The sequence below is a fragment of the Pongo pygmaeus genome, chromosome 5 (assembly GCF_028885625.2).
Source record: "Pongo pygmaeus isolate AG05252 chromosome 5, NHGRI_mPonPyg2-v2.0_pri, whole genome shotgun sequence".
NCBI lineage: Eukaryota > Metazoa > Chordata > Mammalia > Primates > Hominidae > Pongo > Pongo pygmaeus.
Window position 1 is genome coordinate 123414381 of NC_072378.2, and position 20638 is coordinate 123435018.

Consider the following 20638-nt stretch of genomic DNA (forward strand, 5'->3'; position numbering starts at 1 on the left):
CTGCAAGAAGTTAAAAAGTTTTGAAAAGATATGCCAGAATGAGTCAACATACAGGTGCTTTTGCTAGGGTTCTTAAAAAAAAAAACAAAAACAAAACAAAAAAAAAAACAAACTTGCCGCATTTGAATAATGATTTATCAGGCTTTAGGAAAACTAAATATAAATCAAAAACCTTAGGAAAAATCAATTCTTATTTTCAGATCTTTATCTATTAAGAGGGGATGAAGGGTGGGTAAAAGCAGGGATGTAATGGGAGTAGTGCATACCAATTGTGTAAAATAACTAAAACAATTATGAAATGCTTACATATTCCTGGCCAGTATAACTTGAATTATAAATGAATCATTAAAGACAAAGATTCTTAATCAACCATTTATCTTTTCCTTTTAAAATGTAAGGCATCAAACTTGGAAGATCTATAACTTTTTTATTTGATGGTAACATACAAACAAATGATAGTTTAGATAATATTTTTAAACTGCTATGATCATTGTAACTTTAATCAGATAAAACATAATTATTATTAACATTGTTTACATTATAGCTGATTTGTCTAAATTCTAATTACAATAAAATATGTCATGTTTTATCTTATCAAATAGTTTTTATATTGAGAGTGAAAGAAACAGTAAAATAGAGGAAAAATTGGTGCCATATCCAAAAGTATTACTTCAGAAATTTACTTTAATATCATATTTATATTAAAATATTTTATTTGTCTCCTTGGTATTTCTATGAGCTATTAAACTGTTTGTCCCTATATCCCTATTTTACTCATGGAGAAACAAACATAGTATGTTTAGTAAATTTTTCAAGGTCATTCACTACATCAGTATAGCACTGGGAATCTAATTTATTATATTTTTCTTATAGAATACAGTACCTAACACAGTGCCCTAAAAGAGTAGGTATTCAATAAACAGTCATTGAATGAAAGAATTAATGGACAAACCATTCTGTTCTATGAAATCTAAAACATCTATAATATTTGCTATTTCTTTACTCAGTAAATTGAGCAGGCTGGAGGAGCAGTTGAGCAATAAACTTTATGCACTCTCCTACCCACAAGTTCGGATTGTCACCTGAAGGGGCTTTGCAAGATGGTATTGTCTGGTCATTCCTGAAATTATACACTTCCAGGATGTCCCACATTCCCCATAAAGAGAGTCATTAATCTGGTTCATGTAACACTGGCTTTCGTGGTATGAATGAGGTCCACCAGCTTCTGGCGGAGACCAACTTCTTTCACAAAAGTCTCCAAAAATCCATTATTAGTAATGAATGTACTACTGATACCTAGCCTAATGATTTTTAGTGAAACTGTTTTATATCTTGGTCCTAAAGAACCATAGTTAGTGGCAATCTTTGAAAATAAATCACTTGGCTAGTATTGGCTCTGGCTATCTCAGGCCTTGCTGATGACAATTACAATGCTAGAAAGGATAACTCAATTTATTTCCTGAGTTAATTTGTCATAAGTTCACTTGCAATTGTAAACATGATAAAGGTCACAGAGGCATGACTTTTAGAGTTGATAAAAACAATGCAGTAAAGAACACGAGTATTTATTTACTAGGAATATGACAAAAACATAACAGTCATTCCCAGTGATGCACTGTCGAGTAGATTAAAAATTGGTATCCATGTCATTGGCACTGATGACTAGTTACCTAAAATATAAGTAAGACATCTCATGAAGGCATTTAAGGCTAAAATGAATTCCTTAAACTTTGATGGCATTCATATTTTGCCATTATGAGAAAGAAAAACATTTTACTTCACAGAAAGAATATATTAAAATGAAATGAAAATATTTTTATATCTGTCACCCAAATTTAGTGATTGATCTAAAATTTCACCCAGGTGACATTTTTATTAGGACACAGTCTGGAGAAACTTCAGAATTCCACATCTCATTTGCTAATATTTTAAACAAATGATTCACCAGACCTGCCTAATTGAATGGTATATTTCCACTGGACTGAATGTCCTAATTATCATTCAAGACGTATCTTAAAGATTTATCAAGCATTTACTCTCCATCTTACCATGTCTAAAGCTCAGAGATATTTTGAGCTTGAAAAGAGTATCACAAGAAATTTATAGCAGTCTGTAGTACAACTATTACCCATTCTTAGAGCAAAGCCACAACTAAAATAGAAATAGACAAAAATAAAATAAAATCATTAAGCATCAACTTATTGGGTAAATTAAGTTTAGATACCCATATGATGCAAAAGAGTCACTTTTATATAAGCTTCCCCATCTTTTAAACTTAGACCACAGTCTATGTTGTCATCAAAAAAATAATAGCTAACTGAAGCCAGGAATTCATTTCGTAATTGTGTCAATTATTTTAAAGATACCATTATTAAGTAAACTTTAAATTAGTTTGTGTACAACCTCATAGTGACTAGAAATAAGATAAATACAAGCACCCCCTACCACCACAGCAAACACACATAACAGATTCTTGAGACTTAGACCCTTAAACATGTCTGCTCATCACTCAATCCATTTGACCACCCTTTCCGTCCACACCAGGCCAAAGAGCAAAATGTTTTCACAGAAATTCTCTGGGTTGCATATTCTTAATTGCCTGAACTATTGTGGACAAAACATCACATTTTTAAAATCTTAAAGCACTTGTAAGGGTCATACATGTGTGTTTACTGTCCTTGTTGCTTCTGTCCTGGAGAATTTGCTTGACCAGAGCTCTCTCCAGGGCGGTCTGCAGGAGTGAAAGGAAACTGAAATCCATAGCCATTGTACCCATCCAAGTAGACACACTGGAAGAAACTGATGGGACCTAAGGAACAGAGCATGACAGTTTGTTAAAACATGCAGAACATGAGCAAAAAAGCACAGTGAGGCAGTACAGTGTGGCAGATAAGGTCACAGATTCTGCCATCAGCCTCCGTAGCTGTTGGCAAGTTACTAAACTTCACTGTATCTTGGAGTCTTTATGTATAAAATCAAAACAACGAAAACTGCACAGAAATATTATGACAGTTAAATGAGTTACATGTGCTCTTAAAATTCTTCCTGGTACATAATAAGCCTTTAATAAGTGATAATAAAAATGGCCTGGCAGAGAAAGTCAAAGTTCTGATCATATAGACATCTGTTGATATGCATAGCAATCATAGAGACATAGTCACAGGTTTCAAAACATGAGCTTATCAATATGCAAAGCAACAGACTGTGTGTGTGTGTATGTGTGTGTTTTATAATGTCACAGAGAGGTGGTGCCAACATCTAGAAGTTTTATTTGCCTTTACTTTAGAGGCAAGAGCTTTCCTAAGGTGGCTTGGTTGCTCTTTGAGCAACAAAGGTAGCAGCCAGGTAGCAGCTCTGAGTAGAAAGCAAAACAGGAAAGTTAAGGGAGTGTGGTGCAAGTAAGGACTCTGGACTCAGTAAGCTGGTGCTCCCACGTAGCCGCTTTGGTAAAAGATGGCGAGTTTAGCATCTCCTCACAATCTTGGGTGCCTACAAACTTCCAGTGTTTTCTATCCTATCCATTTGCATTCTGTCAACCAGCCACAGATTTTTGCAGAAGGCCAGGAAAGAAAAATGATAATTAAAGCTAGTGGTGTGTGGGAAATAAGGAAGATGGCCAAATCCATATGAGACTAGGGGTTTATGAAGTAGAATAAATCAAAGGATAGGAAAAAAGGAAGCTGGAGAAGAAACCAGGGAGTATTCTGATTCCATTTCCATGGGTCACTGGGTTTTCAGGGATGACAATAGTTTGAAGAATCTTGAATTTAGTTCTCTTCTCCAGTGCATCTCATCTGGAATGATTTCTCTTTTCTTCTATCTTCAAACCGAAGCAATAATACAACTCCCCTCTCTTCAAGTTTGTGGAGGTTATGGGAGCTTGGGGGTTAGGCAGGCTGCAAGAGGGACAGTAGTAAAGCTGGCCCTGCACGAGGAGAAATGGAAACCCAGTGCTAAAAGTAGAAGGGCCTATCAATGACAGGCTGCCTTCCAGCTGCTTATCAGAAGTGGACACTGTTTTGACACATTTATTTAATTGATGTTGAATAAGCTACTCATAAAAATATTATTATGACTGCAAATATTAGAACTTAAATTAAAGGTTCATGAATATCAGGCAATAGAACTGCCTTCTTGTAAGATGAAGATAGCAAATATCATTTTGATGCAATAGATCCCCCAACTGAGGTTAGAATATTTGACACCATTTTACTAAAAGTATTTGTGTTTTGTTTTTAATTAAAATTTCTACTTTGAAATAATTGTAGATTCACAAGTAATTGTAAGAGTTAATACAGAAAGATCCCACATATCTTCACCTAGTTTCTCTCAATGGTAACATATTGTAAAACTATAGAACAATATTCCAACTAGGAAACTGGCATTGATACAATTCACCTGTCTCATTGAATCATATTTTAATAGTTATTTAAAATATATGAGATTTCAAATGTTTATGTGACATAGCCACAAATTATTACCAGTAGGTTAATAATTGGGAAAGTGTTGCTATATAAAATGAAAATATGTCCAGATTGACCTATAATTCTTTTTCTTATGGATTTTGTAATATTACTCAAAGTATTATAAGACTCTGCTTATTTCCCTATATTTCTCACAACCTTATTACATGAAGGATTATAATAAGTGTCTTATCTACTGCAGTAGTTCCAGCATCCAAGGAAGTACTTGGAACATAGTAGGCATTCAGTATCTGTCTAATGAATCACCTATTAATACAGAGTAGGAGGCATTTGCTATTGTAAGGGGCATTTTAGTAATTTCCTGCACAAATACATCCAAAAAGCACTGGAGAATCAAGAGACATCATTTCTTCAGACAAATATCTAGCTCTTTAAAAGCATTATGTGACACAAACTTCAGTTATACCTATTTCAAAAATTGCTTCCTTTATTCTGTCCTGCAATGACTTTCATGCATATGTAGATTTAAAATTTATTGCTTTACCATATGAACAAAAATGTCTAATTTGGAAGAACCGAAATAATGAGAAACTTGGGCATTGAATTTTGTAACTGCATATGAATATTGATTGGATTCTAAAATAAATGATCCCAAAGATTGAATATTTAGAACCTACCATATATCTAGAAAAATCAAAAAGAATCTTGAATCTTAGAAGTGAGTTTCCAAGCAATTGAATTGCTAAAACCTATTTCTTCATTTTTTTCTACCTGATTTAAAAAAATTTGGCATGTTACTTCAGCTGTCCTATTATAAAGCAGGCGATAACACACATTTAAGAATAGATTCAGCCAGAGTACTAAGGATCAGAAATATGTAGAAAGATTTGCGATAAATGCCACTTCAATCATTACTGGTAACTCTTCCAACTATCTGCCTCTTGCCTAACACAAAAGTGATACGCTTCTCTTTAAAATATAAACGACCTACTTTAATGTTATTCTTCATGGCTATGCTAAAAAATTTTTTCTTCGAATACTGGTCTTAAGAGAGTCTAACATTTTTACATAGATGCAGCATCTTTAATATAGAATGATTTATTACTTTTAATCTCATTATAAACTTACTTTTCTGCTTCTTTGTGGGAGACACATCTTCAGTTTCTTCTAGTGGATAAAAAATATGAAAGTAAATAACTTGTACATTTACAACTATTATATAAATACATATGGGACTGAGAATGTCTAAACAGAAGCACACTATGAAAGAAACAGGAGTTACCCTTTTTATAGTATACTCCAGATTTGTACACAGATTCTATTCATATTTTCACTATAAAATTTAATAGGCAAGAGCCAGAGAGAGAAAGGGAGCCAATGAAAAAAATGTCATGCTACAAACAATTGTTTAAATAGGAAAATTGGCCCTGATGTGTCAGATATTCACTAATGAGGATAGTTGACATGCATCCCTTTCCTGAGAAGGGATCTTTGATGCTCAGAGTTACAATTTGGTAAGGGTAAAATCTGGCTAAAGATGAACATTTTAGTCAAAATAATTCCAAATTTGAAGGGACATATGTTTTTCGTGATCATCCTTGCCATGAAAGTAGAGCGGCAGCCCTGTATCCTGCATTCTTCCCTTTTCACGTCTGATTCACTATTTATTTATTTTTGCTGTAGTAATATCCATTGCAAATTTATGTAGTGTTGGATAACTTGAAACTATTCCTTTGAATCCCTTTCTTCTGATTAGAAGTTCTTAACTGGTATCCACGAATGGGGTTTTGGGGGGGTTTTCTATAACATGCTGAAATAATTAGAAGTTGTGAGAGAGTGTGTGTGTTTGTGTGTGTGTGTTTGTGTGTATATGTGTGTTAGTGTGTGTGTTTCATAGAAAGTTGGGTTTATAGATCTTATCAACTTTTCAATTGGTTCTAGAGCAGTTCCCCTCAGAGTGTGATCTATGTACCAGTAGTTTCAGCATCACTTGATTTATTTATATAAATGCAGATTTTTAGGTTTTAACTTAGACATTTAATTCTAAGGAGACCTACAGTTGATCTGTATAAACATTAAAGTTTTAGAAGCACTGGTCTATGAGTAAAAAACCTATTAGGGTGGCTAGTCTTAATAATTCAATTAAAAATATATATATATAATATAGTATTCAGAAAGGTATCTTAATATAAGTGTAAATCTCAACTTTTATTTGATAAGGTCCCATCCTGTGTGTCTTTTCTCAAAGCACTATTTTCCACATTGTTGGTTAATTTTGGGCACTGGCAAAGAATTTATACTTCGTTGGCTAGGACAATGCTTAGGCAAATACTTATTGCCTGCAGACAAATTTAGAAGTGGAAGAGAAAATACTTTTTTTTTATATGCAAACTGTGTACCTGACAAAGGTCTAATATCCAGGATCTATAAAGCACTTAAACAAATTTACAAGAAAAAAGCAAACAACCTCATTACAAAGTGGTCAAAGGACATGAACAGATACTTTTCAAATGAAGACATACATTCAATCAACAAGTGTATGAAAAAAAGCTCAACATCACTACTCATTAGAGAAATGCAAATCAAAACCACAATAAGATAACATCTCACACCAGTAAGCATGGCTATTATGAAAAAGTCAAAATATAACATATGTTGATGAGCTTGCAGAGAGAAGGGAACACTTGTAGACTGCTGGTGTGTGTGCAAATTAGTTCAACTATTGTGGAAAGCAGTGTGATGATTCCTCAAAGAGCTAAAAACAGAACTATCATTCAACCCAGCAATCCCATTGCTGGATAGAGCTGGAGGTCATTATCCTTGGCAAACTAATGCAGGAACATAAATCAATATACAGCATGTTCTCACTTATAAGTGGGAACTAAATAATGAGAAAACATGAACACAAAGATGGGAGGAACAGACACTGAGGCCTACCCGAGGGTTGAGAGTGGAAGGAGAAAGACGATCAGAAAAAATAACTAATGGATAGCAGGATTAATACCTGGGTGACGAAATAATCTGTACAACAAACCCCCATGACATGAGTTTACCTATATAACAAACATACACGTTTTCCCCTTAACCTAAAATAAAAGTTCATTTCTTTTTAACATAATACCTATTTTATAGCAGCCCTAATGAAAAAACCAGGAACTTTTCAGAAAAAAAAATAAAGTTAGCTGAAGCCCTCACTCTACAGATGGAGAAATTTTGTCCTGGAAAAACTTTACGAAGTTCATACATCTGGAGATTGCAGGTTTTCCTGACTGTTTGTCCTCTGGCTTGGACTGGAAGAGTGCAGGGATTGAGTCCGGCCTTCCATTTCTTCCTTCTTTCCTTCCTTCCTTCCTGATGGTGCTGCTAATATAGGTGACTCATCTCAAGTCTTCTTAATAAAATCCTGGCATTCTTGTAATTCTTAATGGAATAGTGATTTTGAAGTATTATTCCTGTAGACTGGCAAATAAATGGATCTGATAATTGTAAATAAATCAATACCCAACTAGTGTTTTTAATATGTGAAAAGATGTATATTTTCCAAATAATGTTAAAAAGCTGTTTGTTTTAAAAATAAGCCTACCATGTAAACGTTGCCTAGAAAAGCTGAAGATTAGATCAAGAATAGCTAGGAAAAAAAAAAAAAGACAGACAAAAACCTTATAGCTTTGAGAGAAAACTTGTAAATGATCCAAAGACAGCAAACTCACCTTTAGCTTTCTTTGTAGCTGGTACATCTTCAACATCTTCTAGAGTACAGAAAAAAGGCACATAGAATCACAGTCAATTTTTCAGTTTTCCCAAAGAGGAAGTATTGTATTTAAAGGTTTTTAAGAGTCACGAGATCCCTGAATCTACAAACTCAGCACCTACAGTCTCCATAAATAAGAGCTTTCTGACCAAAACAGGCACTTCTCTGACTTGGAGAGAGGATGTGGAGAAAATGATGAGTGCTGCACTATGATAATCAGGCTGGTAAATGTTACTTAGGGAAAAGGCCTGTGGTGACCTCCAAAACCCACCCCCAGGTTTCCCTCCTCCTCTGACTCCTAAAGCTCCTTTCAAAAATCATAATCATTTATAGAATTTAGGCAAGTTAAGGTAAATGGATTCACACATACAGGCTAGATAAACAGATCAGTGTCTACCCACACAATTTATTAGCAGATTGATTAGATTTTAGCCTTTTTGACAATTCTAAAAAGCCCAGAAATAAACCCATGCATATACATGGGTCAACTAATCTTTGAAAAAGGTACTAAGAATAAACAGTGGGGGAAAGATAGTCTCTTCAATATATACTGTTGGGAAAACTGGATATCTATATGCAAAAGGATGAAAGTGGACCTTTGTCTTCCACCACCCCAAAATCAATTCAAAATGGATTTAAAGACTTAAATGTAAAACCTGAAACACTTTTAAAAGTAAACACAAGGGAAGAGCTTCTTAACATTGGTATTGGCAATGATTTTATGAATCTGACACTAAAAGTATAGGCAACAAAAGCAAAAATAAACAATTGGAACTATATCACATTAAAATGTTTGTGTATAGCAAAGGAAACAATGAACAAAATGAAAAGGCAAATTACAAAATGGGAGAAAATATTTGCAAGTCATATATCCAAAGGAGGTTAATACCTAAAATATATAAGACATTGATACAACTCAATAGCAAAAAAACAAATAAATGGGCAAAGGATCTGAACAGACACTTTTCCAAATACATATACAAATGACCAACAGGCACGTGGAAAGATGCCTTATATTATTAATTATCATGAAATAAAATAAAACCACAATGAGATATCACCTCAAATCTGTTAGAATAGTGATTATCAAAAAGTCAAATGAGATGTGTTGGTGAGGATTTAAGAGAAAAGGGAACTCTTGTTCACTTTTGACGGGAATGTAAATTGGGATTGCCATTATGGAAAGCAGTATGGAGGTTCCTCAAAAATTTGTTTGTTTATTTATTTATTTTACCAGTAGACAATAGTCATCCTCAACATATTTAAGAAGAAGCTACCATATGATCCAGCAATTTCACTTCTGGGTATATATCCAAATATATATCAAATATATTGTATACTTGAAACTTTCTAAGAAAGTAGATCTTAAATGTTCTCACCACACACACACACACACACACATACACAAACACAGAATGGTGGTAACTACATGAGGTGACGGCCATGTTAATTAGCTTGATTTTGGTAATTATTTCATAATGTATATGTATATCAAAATATCACATTGTATATCAAATATATATATAATTTTTATTTGTCACTTATACCTCAATAAAATTAGTGGGGAAAGGAAGACACTACATTTGAACTAAAGCTCAAATACATATACAATGACTCTTAAGTTGTATTGTGTAAATCACTTGGTCTTTTCTGCATTCAACTTACAAGCACATATTGGAATAATGTGGAAGTAATTTTAAGTCTGAGGTAATTCTAGTGCAATATAATGGAATGATGCTTCAATTTTTAACATTTGAAATTATCTGAAAGGTCAGTTTTGTGTTATTTATTTAGATTTTGCATACCAACTGTTCACTAATAAATGAAAAAGGGGTAAGACAGGGTCAGTATGCAAATTCCCTCTAATAGGAAAGCAATGGGACCTTTATAGAAAAATGGTATTATGTAGAAGAACACAACAGAAAAAGAAACAAAATTACTAGAACATTTTTTACTATAATTATTAAAGTTTTGATCTGGTCAGTTTTAAATAATATTTAAACATAGGTTTAACTCAATTAAATACTGGATAAAATGACCATGGTCTTGAACTGCTTAATCAACTGCTATAAATAATGGAACAGTAGAAACTGTTATATGATGTTGTGAAATAACTTAATATCTATATTTTAAAAATGATGTCAGTTCCTAAACAAATCAAATAATATCTTAATTGTGTAATAAAGTCCTATTAATTCCTATGAAAGTTCTGTACAAAAATAAAATGAGGCAAAGTCCGTGTCCACAAAGAACATATATTTTATTTTTGTAGATTATAGCACACTTGAAACTTATTCTTTGGATCAATTTATTACCACTAGAAAAATAGATACAAATGGAAGGAATAAAGACCTCAGTGTCTTCAAATTCTATATTCTAATCCAGCATCAACTGGCTATAAGTGATAAAAGCTGGCAAGAGCTGAGTCACGTGTCAATTGCTCAGGAGACAGAAGCACAAGAAAGTAAACTGCAAGCCTAGGACACTTGCTATAGAGATGCATTTTCTGTGGAGGTGACTTAACAGCAAACATTTACAGAACTAGGAATAAAATTCAAGAAAGGAATAAAGCACTTACTGTCCACTTATTCTTACAACTTGCACATTGAGTGAGTGGTAGTTTTGATAAAACAAATATTTGACTCTGAGAAGGTAGAATCATGGCAGTGAAAGGAGTGTCAAAATGTGCCAATGAAATTTTAAAGAGTGACCTGCTTTGTCGGACAGTCAGGAAAATGTTTAATGAAGGAAGTAAAATTTGAAATGGGACTTATAATATTTTGAAGAAGGAGATGCCAAAATTAAAGTGAGGTCAACAATATGAAAAAAGGCTAGAGACAGCAAAGGACAGAGATATTCAGGGAGTAGAGGAGATGTTTTGGAAAACTTGGATGAGATTATCATGTGGAATATCTTACACATCAGGCTAAGTACTCTCAACTAAATTTCATAGCTAGTCAACGTTGCTCAAGAGATAAATAATGTTTTAGAGATGTACTTGGTAGAAATAAATAAGACTAGAGCATGAGAAAATGAATGCAGAGAATGCAATTTGGCAAGTGTTCTAATAGCACAGAAATAGTACATTCTCCAACTAGGAGTCACTGAAGGAGTTAAATACAAAAAAAAGGCTTTGCCAAAAGAATGAAATAGAATTAAATACAAGTAAGAACAAGAGATTAGTACTATAAAGAAAATAACGATATGTTATTTGAGTTTGGAGAAAGACAGTGGTGCCACTCCCAACTACGGTGAAGTCCCTAGGGGACACTGATATTTGCTGGGGATAATGAAAAGTTCAATTCTCTATGGGTTGAACTGTGGTGCTAGGCCAGTCATGCAGTTGCAAATGCTTAGTAGGAAACAAGACAGAGCCGGCAAGATGTCTGAAAATGTTAGAAGTGATATGCATCAAGTTAATGGGCAAAACTGGGTAAATTGCGAGATCATCACTTTTAATTATGGCAAAATAGTTAATATTTCTTAAGACTTTCTACATGCTAGGCCCTATTAAGTTATTTCACATGTGTTAACATGTTTGATCCTGACAACAACCATATGAGGCAAGGACTTTTTTGTTTGTTTGTTTTTGTTTGTTTGTTTTTTGAGATAAGATCTCACTCTGTCACCCAGGGTGGAGTGCAATGACGCGATCTTGGCTGACTGCAACCTCCGAGGCGAGGACTTTTATATTGAAACTACTGTACAAATAGAGGAGAGCAGGATTAAATGCTGCCCAAGGTCACAAAACTCGTGAGTGGCAGAGCCAGAACAAGAACATAATCCAAATCTGCCTATATCAGGGCCTCTTGAAAGAGGGTTGAAACTTATCCCATGAATAATACACCTGCTATGTGCCAGCCACTGTTCTAAGCACTTTATAAATGTTAACACTTTTCACCTCCTCAGAAAATGTGTGAGGAATATACTCTTATTGTTCCTATTTTATATGTGGGACAATTAAAAATCAGAGAGATTCAATGTCTCAGAACTATAAGAAGTGAAGGAACTGGTTTTTAAGACTATGGCATTCTGGTTCCAGAGATGGTACTGTTAATCACTAAGCCATTCTGCCTGTATTAGTTTGTTTTCATACTGCCATAAAGAACTGCCCAAGATGGGTAATTTATAAATGAAAGAGATTCAATTGACTCACATTTCAGCCTGGCTGAAGAGGCCTCAGGAAACTTACATCATGGCAGAAATGGAAGTCAACATGTCCTTCTTCACATGGTGGTAGGGAGAAGAAGAATGAGAACCAAGCAAAGGGGACAACCCCTTATAAAACCCTCAGATCTCCCCTTATAAGGGACAACCCCTTATAAAACCCTATCGTGAGAATAGCATGGAGGTACTGCCCCTTTGATTCAATTACCTCACACCAGGTCCCTCCCACAACACGTAGGGATATGGAAATATAATTCAAGATGAGATCTGGGTGGGGACACAGCCAAACCATATCACTGCCTTTGGAGGATGAACTTCTAAACCCACTTCTCTGATTCTAGTACCAATGCATTATGTTGTCTAACATACCTGCTGGCAGGCTCTGACAGTCAAGTTATGCATGAGCCACACACTTCTGCAGAACAGAAATGAAGGAGGAGGCATTCCACTAACCCCTTTAAAATGAGAGGGGGTAATAAATGTGTCCAGATGTGTCCCTCTGCACTTCTAACAATCTATTCTCCCTAAGTGGCGATGAAAAGTTACTTAGTTGTCTTTGAAAATAAAGACTATGAAGAGGTAAGCATAATATTTTTTAGTTTGCCTAAACATTATAAGTAGTATAAGCTACAGTTGTTTCTAACATTGAAGAATAAAATTGTACTATCTTGCCTTTCAAATTCTAGACTTCATTCTTCGCTTACATAGCAACAGATTCCAGAGGAATCAGAGATAGCAGTGAATCCATCCTCCTATCCAAGCAGTTGTCTGCACTATAATAGAGTCATGAAAAAATGGGCCATCTTGTCTGCATGGCTGTCATTTTAATGAAGGACTAGGTTTTGTATAATTCTTTAATACTTATTGAATTGGGCCTACTGACACAAGGGTTGTTAAATAGCTATCAGTTTGTTAAAAATTAGAATGGTTACAATAGAAAGTCCTGGATTTTGTTTGGTCAAGTAGCCCTTGTATTTTCTGGTTAACTGAAGGACTTTTTCCTTTGTCCTAAATCCATGATTTGCCTCATTTCACGTAACTGTCTGTTTCAACACTTAAGAAAAGTGTTATTCTGTGATCAAGTGGAATGCCTGAAAAAGTAAGAAACTACCTCTGTTCTCTGCCTGAAAGTTTTTAGTTATCTCCAATACTGTTCTGCAGCCATGGGTCAAAAAGGTTTCATGGCCAATGGGATTTTTAACAGGGTTCAGGTGTTAAGTCTTCATCTCTTTGGAGTCAAGGGTGGACTTGGTTCTATAAGGTTGAAGACACAGATGATTTAAAGACTTGATCTGTTGGTATGTAGGAGGCTGCGTGTGTATGGACTCTAATAAATATGGACTCTAATTACAATTGGCTGATAAAAATTCTGAGTATATGAGAAAATGTAAAGTCCAGCCTCAGTACCAATGGTAGGTATGGTATATAATTACTTGTATTCTTAATTATGTAGGCTTGATAAGTGAATTTGCAAATTTTATACTAAAATGCAGATTTCTCATTCTCAGCAAGCAATCTTATCTTGGTTCTACGTTTTATTCTCTAGAGCAGTGGCTTTCACTTTTTTCTTCACAGAATTCCTTTATAATCTTAAAATATTAAGGACCCCAAAATATTTTTATGAATTATATCTATCGATAGTTACCACAATTAAAATTAAAGCAGCCATTTTCTAAACACAATGATATACTCATAAGTTATTTAGGTTCTGGAGAAGATATAGGAGAGGGGAAAGATAAATGGCAACTTAGGGTCAATATGTAACATGTTTTGACTTAATGGAATGCTTGAAAGGATGTCAGGGACCTCAGTAATCTACAGCAATCCACCTGATTTCTACTTCTTAGTCACTTAGACATAAAGCTTTGAATTCTACTTTGCCTAATCTCTATTCCTTATCCTTGACCCAAATTTGGTTTCAAGTCATATAGGATTTTAGAGAAACCTATGAAAAAATGCTATTCTAGATAAAGAATTAGCCAACATACTACACATGGAAATAATTAAAAATAAACTTGTCAAAAGGAAAAGATACTTATTAAAAAATAAGTTTGCTAGGCATTTAAACCAGTGTCAGGTCAAACTATTTTAAAAAACAAGAAAAGTAATGGTTACTTCTTGAGAAGAAAGATGTATTGTTTCTCTGGCACAGAAATACACATAAAATAATGCAACACATAAGCAAGAACACAAACAAGGCAAAATGGGACACCTCAAAGTAAGAATTATTACAGAGAAAAAGCCTGGTTGTATTTCCACCTTACTTTATATATTTTGTGGAAAAATGAATATACAATGTCAATTTCCTGCCAATTAAATAATGCTAATTTTGCATTTGAAGAAATATTTTAAATTGAATAGAAATATTCAATAACAATAAAATTTTTGAGACTTGATGCAATGGCTCACTCCTGTAATCTCAGCACTTTGTGAGGCTGAGGCAGGAGGATCACTGGAGCCAAAGAGTTTGAGTCTGCAAGTGAGTTATTATCTCTCCACTGCACTCTAACCTAGGTGACAGAGCAAGACCCCATCTCAAAAAAAAAAAAAAAATGGATGTTAGGGAAAGAGGCATAGGTATCAGTTATTAAAACCACCACTCCTCTTGGATGGGTTCCAAGATGGCTGAATACGAACAGCTCCAGTCTATAGCTCCCAGCGTGAGCGACACAGAAGATGGATGATTTCTGCATTTCCAACTGAGGTACCAGGTTCTTCTCACTGGGGCTTGTCAGACAGTGGGTGCAGGACAGTGGGTGCAGCCCACTGAGCATGAGACGAAGCAGGTTGGGGCATTGCCTCACTGGGAAGTGCAAAGAGTCAGGGAATTCCCTTTCCTTGCCAAGGGAAGCTGTGGCAGATGGCACCTGGAAAATCTGGTCAATACCACCCTAATACTGCACTTTTCCAACCATCTTAGCAAACGGCCTACCAGGAGATTATATCCCGCACCTGGCTCCGAAGGTCCCACACCCATGGAGCCTCGCTCATTGCTAGCACGGCAGTCTGAGATCAAACTGCAAGATGGTAGTGAGGCTGGGGGAGGGGCGCCCGCCATTGCTGAGGCTTGAGTAGGTAAACCAAGCAGCTGGGAAGCTCGAACTGTTTGGAGCCCACCACAGCTCAAGGAAGCCTGCCTGCCTCAGTAGACTCCACCTCTGGGGGCAGGGCATAGCCAAATAAAAGGCAGCAGAAACCTCTGCAGACTTAAATGTCCCTGTTGACAGCTTTGAAGAGAGTAGTGGTTCTCCCAGTATGGAGTTTGAGATCTGAGAACGGACAGACTGCCTTATCAAGTGGGTCTCTGACCCCCAAGTAGCCTAACTGGGAGGCATCCCCCAGTAGGGGCAGACTGACACCTCACACGGCCGGGCACCCCTCTGAGACAAAGCTTCCAGAGGAACGATCAGGCAACAACGTTTGCTGTTCAGCAATATCCACTGTTCTTCAGCCTCTGCTGCTGACACCCAGGCTAACAGGTTCTGGAGTGGACCTCCAGCAAACTCCAACAGACTTGCAGCTGAGGGTCCTGACTGTTAAAAGGAAAACTAACAAACAGAAAGGACATCTACACCAAAACCCCATCTGTACATCACCATCATCAAAGACCAAAGGTAGATAAAACCACAAAGATGGGAAAAAAACAGAGCAGAAAAGCTGAAAATTCTAAAAATCAGAGCGCCTCTCTCTTTCCAAAGGAATGCAGCTCCTCGCCAGCAACAGAAGAAAGCTGGATGGAGAATGACTTTTGATGAGTAGAGAGAAGAAGGCTTCAGACGATTAAACTTCTCTGAGCTAAAGGAGGAAGAGCGAACCCTTTGCAATCCTGAAAAATCCTGAAAAAAGATTAGACAAATGGCTAACTAGAATAACCAGTGTAGAGAAATCCTTAAATGACCTGATGGAGCTGAAAACCATGGCACGAGAACTATGTGACGAATGCACAAGCCTCAGTAGCCGATTCAATCAACTGGAAGAAAGGTTATCAGTGATTGAAGATCAAATGAATGAAATGAAGCAAGAAGAGAAGTATAGAGAAAAAAGAGTAAAAAGAAATAAACAAAGTCTCCAAGAAATATGGGACTATGTGAAAAGACCAAATCTATGTCTGATTACTGTACCTGAAAGTGATGGGGAGAATGCAATTAAGTTGGAAAACACTCTGCAGGATATTATCCAGGAGAACTTCCCCAACCTAGCAAGGCAGGCCAACATTCAAATTCAGGAAATACAGAGAACGCCACAAAGATACTCCTCAAGAAGAGCAACTCCAAGACACATAATTGTCAGATTCACCAAAGTTGAGATGAAGGAAAAAATGTTAAGGGCAGCCAGAGAGAAAGGTCGGGTTACCCACAAAGTGAAGCCCATCGGACTAACAGCTGATCTTTCCGCAGAAACTCTACAAGCCAGAGGAGAGTGGGGGCCAATATTCAACATTCTTAAAGAAAAGAATCTTCAACCCAGAATTTCATATCCAGCGAAACTAAGCTTCATAAGTGTAGGAGAAATAAAATCCTTTACAGACAAGCAAATGCTGAGAGATGTTGACACCACCAGGCCTGCCATACAAGAGCTCCTGAAGGAAGCACTAAACACGGAAAGGAACAACCAGTACCAGCCACTGCAAAAACATGCCAAATTTTAAAGACCATCGAGACTAGGAAGAAACTGCATCAACTAACGAGCAAAATAACCAGATAACATCATAATGACAGGATCCAATTCACACATAACAATATTAAACTTAAATGTAAATGGGCTAAATGCTCCAATTAAAACACACAGACTGGCAAATTGGATAAAGAGTCAAGACCCATCAGTGTGCTGTATTCAGGAGACCCATCTCACATGCAGAGATGCACTTAGGCTCAAAATAAAGGGATGGAGGAAGATCTACCAAGCAAATGGAAAACAAAAAAAGGCAGGGGTTGCAATCCTAGTCTCTGATAAAACAGATTTTAAACTAACAAAGATCAAAAGAGACAAGGCCATTACATAACGGTAAAGGGATCAATTCAACAAGAAAAATTAACTATCCTAAATACATATGCACCCAATACAGGAGAACCCAGATTCATAAAGCAAGTCCTTAGTGACCTACAAAGAGACTTAGACTCCCACACCATAATAATGGGAGACTTTAACATCCCACTGTCAACATTAGACAGATCAACGAGACAGAAAGTTAAGAAGGATATCCAGGAATTGAACTCAGCTCTGCACCAAACAGACCTTATAGACATCTACAGAACTTTCGACCCCAAATCAACAGAATATACATTCTTCTCAGCACCATATCACACTTATTCCAAAATTGACCACATAGTTGGAAGTAAAGCACTCCTTAGCAAATGTAAAAGAACAAAAATTATAACAAACTGTCTCTCAGACCACAGTGCAATCAAACTAGAACTCAGGATTAAGAAACTCACTCAAAACCGCTCAACTACATGGAAACTGAACAACCTGCTCCTGAATGACTACTGGGTTCATAACAAAAGGAAGGCAGAAATAAAGATGTTCTTTGAAACCAATGAGAACAAAGACACAACATACCAGAATCTCTGGGACACATTTAAAGCAGTGTGTAGAGGGAAGTTTATAGCACTAAATGCCCACAAGAGAAAGCAGGAAAGATCTAAAATTGACACCCTAACATCACAATTGAAAGAACTAGAGAAGCAAGAGCAAACACATTCAAAAGCTAGCAGAAGACAAGAAATAACTAAGATCAGAGCAGAACTGAAGGAGATAGAGACACAAAAAACCCTTCAAAAAATTAATGAATCCGGGAGCTGGTTTTTTGAAAAGATCAACAAAATTCATAGACTGCTAGCAAGACTGATAAAGAAGAAAAGAGAAAAGAATCAAATAGATGCAACAAAAAATGATAAAGGGGATATCACCACTGATCCCACAAATACAAACTACCATCAGAGAATAATACAAACTCCTCTATGCAAATAAACTAGAAAATCTAGAACAAATGGATAAATTCCTGGACACATACACCCTCCCAAGACTAAACCAGGAAGAAGTTGAATCTCTGAATAGACCAATAACAGGCTCTGAAATTGAGGCAATAATTAATAGCCTACCAACAAAAAACAGTCCCAGACCAGATGGATTCACAGCCGAATTCTACCAGAGGTACAAGGAGGAGCTGGTGCCATTCCTTCTGAAACTATTCCAATCAATAGAAAAAGAGGGAATCCTCCCTAACTCATTTTATGAGGCCAGCATCATCCTGATACCAAAGCTGGGCAGAGACACAACAAAAGAAAGAGAATTTTAGACCAATACCCCTGATGAGCATCAATTCAAAAATCCTCAATAAAATACTGGTAAACTGAATCCAGCAGCACATCAAAAAGCTTATCCACCATGATCAACTGGGCTTCATCCCTGGGATGCAAGGCTGGTTCAACATACACAAATCAATAAACGTAATCCAGCGTATAAACAGAGCCAAAGGCAAAAACCACATGATTTTCTCCACAGATGCAGAAAAGGCCTTTGACAAAATTCAGCAACCCTTCATGCTAAAAACTCTCAATAAATTAGGTATTGATGGGACATATCTCAAAATAATAAGAGCTATTTATGACAAACCCACAGCGAATATCATACCAAATGGGCAAAAACTGGAAGCATTCCCTTTGAAAACTGGCACAAGGCAGGGATGCCCTCTCTCACCACTCCTATTCAACATAGTGTTGGAAGTTCTGGCCAGGGCAATCAGGCAGGAGAAAGAAATAAAAGGTATTCAATTAGGAAAATAGGAAGTCAAATTGTCCCTGTTTGCAGGTGACATGATTGCATATTTAGAAAACCCTGTCATCTCAGCCCAAAATCTCCTTAAGCTGATAAGCAACTTCAGCAAAGTCTCAGGATACAAAATCAATGTGCAAAAATCACAAGCATTCTTATACACTAATAACAGACAAACAGAAAGCCAAATCATGAGTGAACTCCCATTCATAATTGTTTCAAAGAGAATAAAATACCTAGGAATCCAACTTACAAGGGATGTGAAGGGCCTCTTCAAGGAGAACTACAAACCACTGCTCAATGAAATAAAAGAGGACACAAACAAATGGAAAAACTTTCCATGCTCATGGATAGCAAGAATCAATATCATGAAAATGGCCATACTGCCCAAGGTAATTTATAGATTCAATGCCATCCCCATCAAGCTACCAATGACTTTCTTCACAGAATTGGAAAAAACTACTTTAAAGTTCATATGGAACCAAAAAAGAGCCCACATTGCCAAGACAATCCTAAGCCAACAGAACAAAGCTGGAGATATCACGCTACCTGACTTCAAACTATACTACAAGGCTACAGTAACCAAAAGAGCATGATACTGGTACCAAAACAGATATATTGATCAATGGAACGGAACAGAGACCTCAGAAATAATACCACACATCTACAACCATCTGATCTTTGACAAACCTGACAAAAACAAGAAATGGGGAAAGGATTCCCTATTTAATAAATGGTGCTGGGAAAACTGGCTAGCCATATGGAAAAAGCTGAAACTGGATCCTTTCCTTACACCTTATACAAAAATTAATTCAAGATACATTAAAGACTTAAATGTTAGACCCAAAACCATAAAATCTCTAGAAGAAAACCTAGGCAATACCATTCAGGACATAGGCATGGGCAAGGACTTCATGTCTAAAACATCAAAAGCAATGACATCAAAAGCCAAAATTGACAAATGGGATCTAATTAAACTAAAGAGCTTCTGAACAGCAGAAGAATCTACCATCGGAGTGAATAGGCAACCTACAGAATGGGAGAAAATTTTTGCAATCTACTCATCTGACAAAGGGCTAATATCTAGAATCTACCAAGAACACAAACAAATTTTCAAGAAAAAAACAAACAACCCCATCAAAAAGTGGATGAAGAATATGAGCAGACACTTCTCAAAAGAGGACATTTATGCAGCCAACAGACACATGAAAAAATGCTCATCATCACTGGCCATCGGAGAAATGCAAATCAAAACCACAATGAGATACCATCTCACACCAGTTAGAACGGCGATCATTAAAAAGTCAGGAAGCAACAGGTGCTGGAGAGCATGTGGAGAAATAGGAACACTTTTACACTGTTGGTAGGACTCTAAACTGGTTCAACCATTGTGGAAGACAGTGTGGAGACTCCTCAAGGATCTAGAACTAGAAATACCGTTTGACCCAGCCATCCCGTTACTGGGTATATAACCAAAGGATTATAAATCATGCTCCTATAAAGACACATGCACACGTATGTT

At 36.2% G+C, this 20638-nt stretch overlaps 1 protein-coding gene across 1 annotated transcript in view; it reads right to left on the reverse strand.

The window, feature by feature from the left end:
* Window positions 1–407: 407 nt before the first annotated feature.
* Window positions 408–20638, reverse strand: part of TRDN (triadin) — a 421845-nt gene continuing 401614 nt past the window's right edge. Inside the window, exons 37-39 of the mRNA XM_054492187.2 lie at window positions 8135–8173; window positions 5553–5591; window positions 408–2809 (exon numbers count right to left, since the gene is read on the reverse strand). Of these exons, the coding sequence (XP_054348162.2) occupies window positions 2670–2809; window positions 5553–5591; window positions 8135–8173 (218 nt within the window). The 3' untranslated portion in view covers window positions 408–2669. The remainder of the gene's footprint in view (window positions 2810–5552; window positions 5592–8134; window positions 8174–20638) is intronic.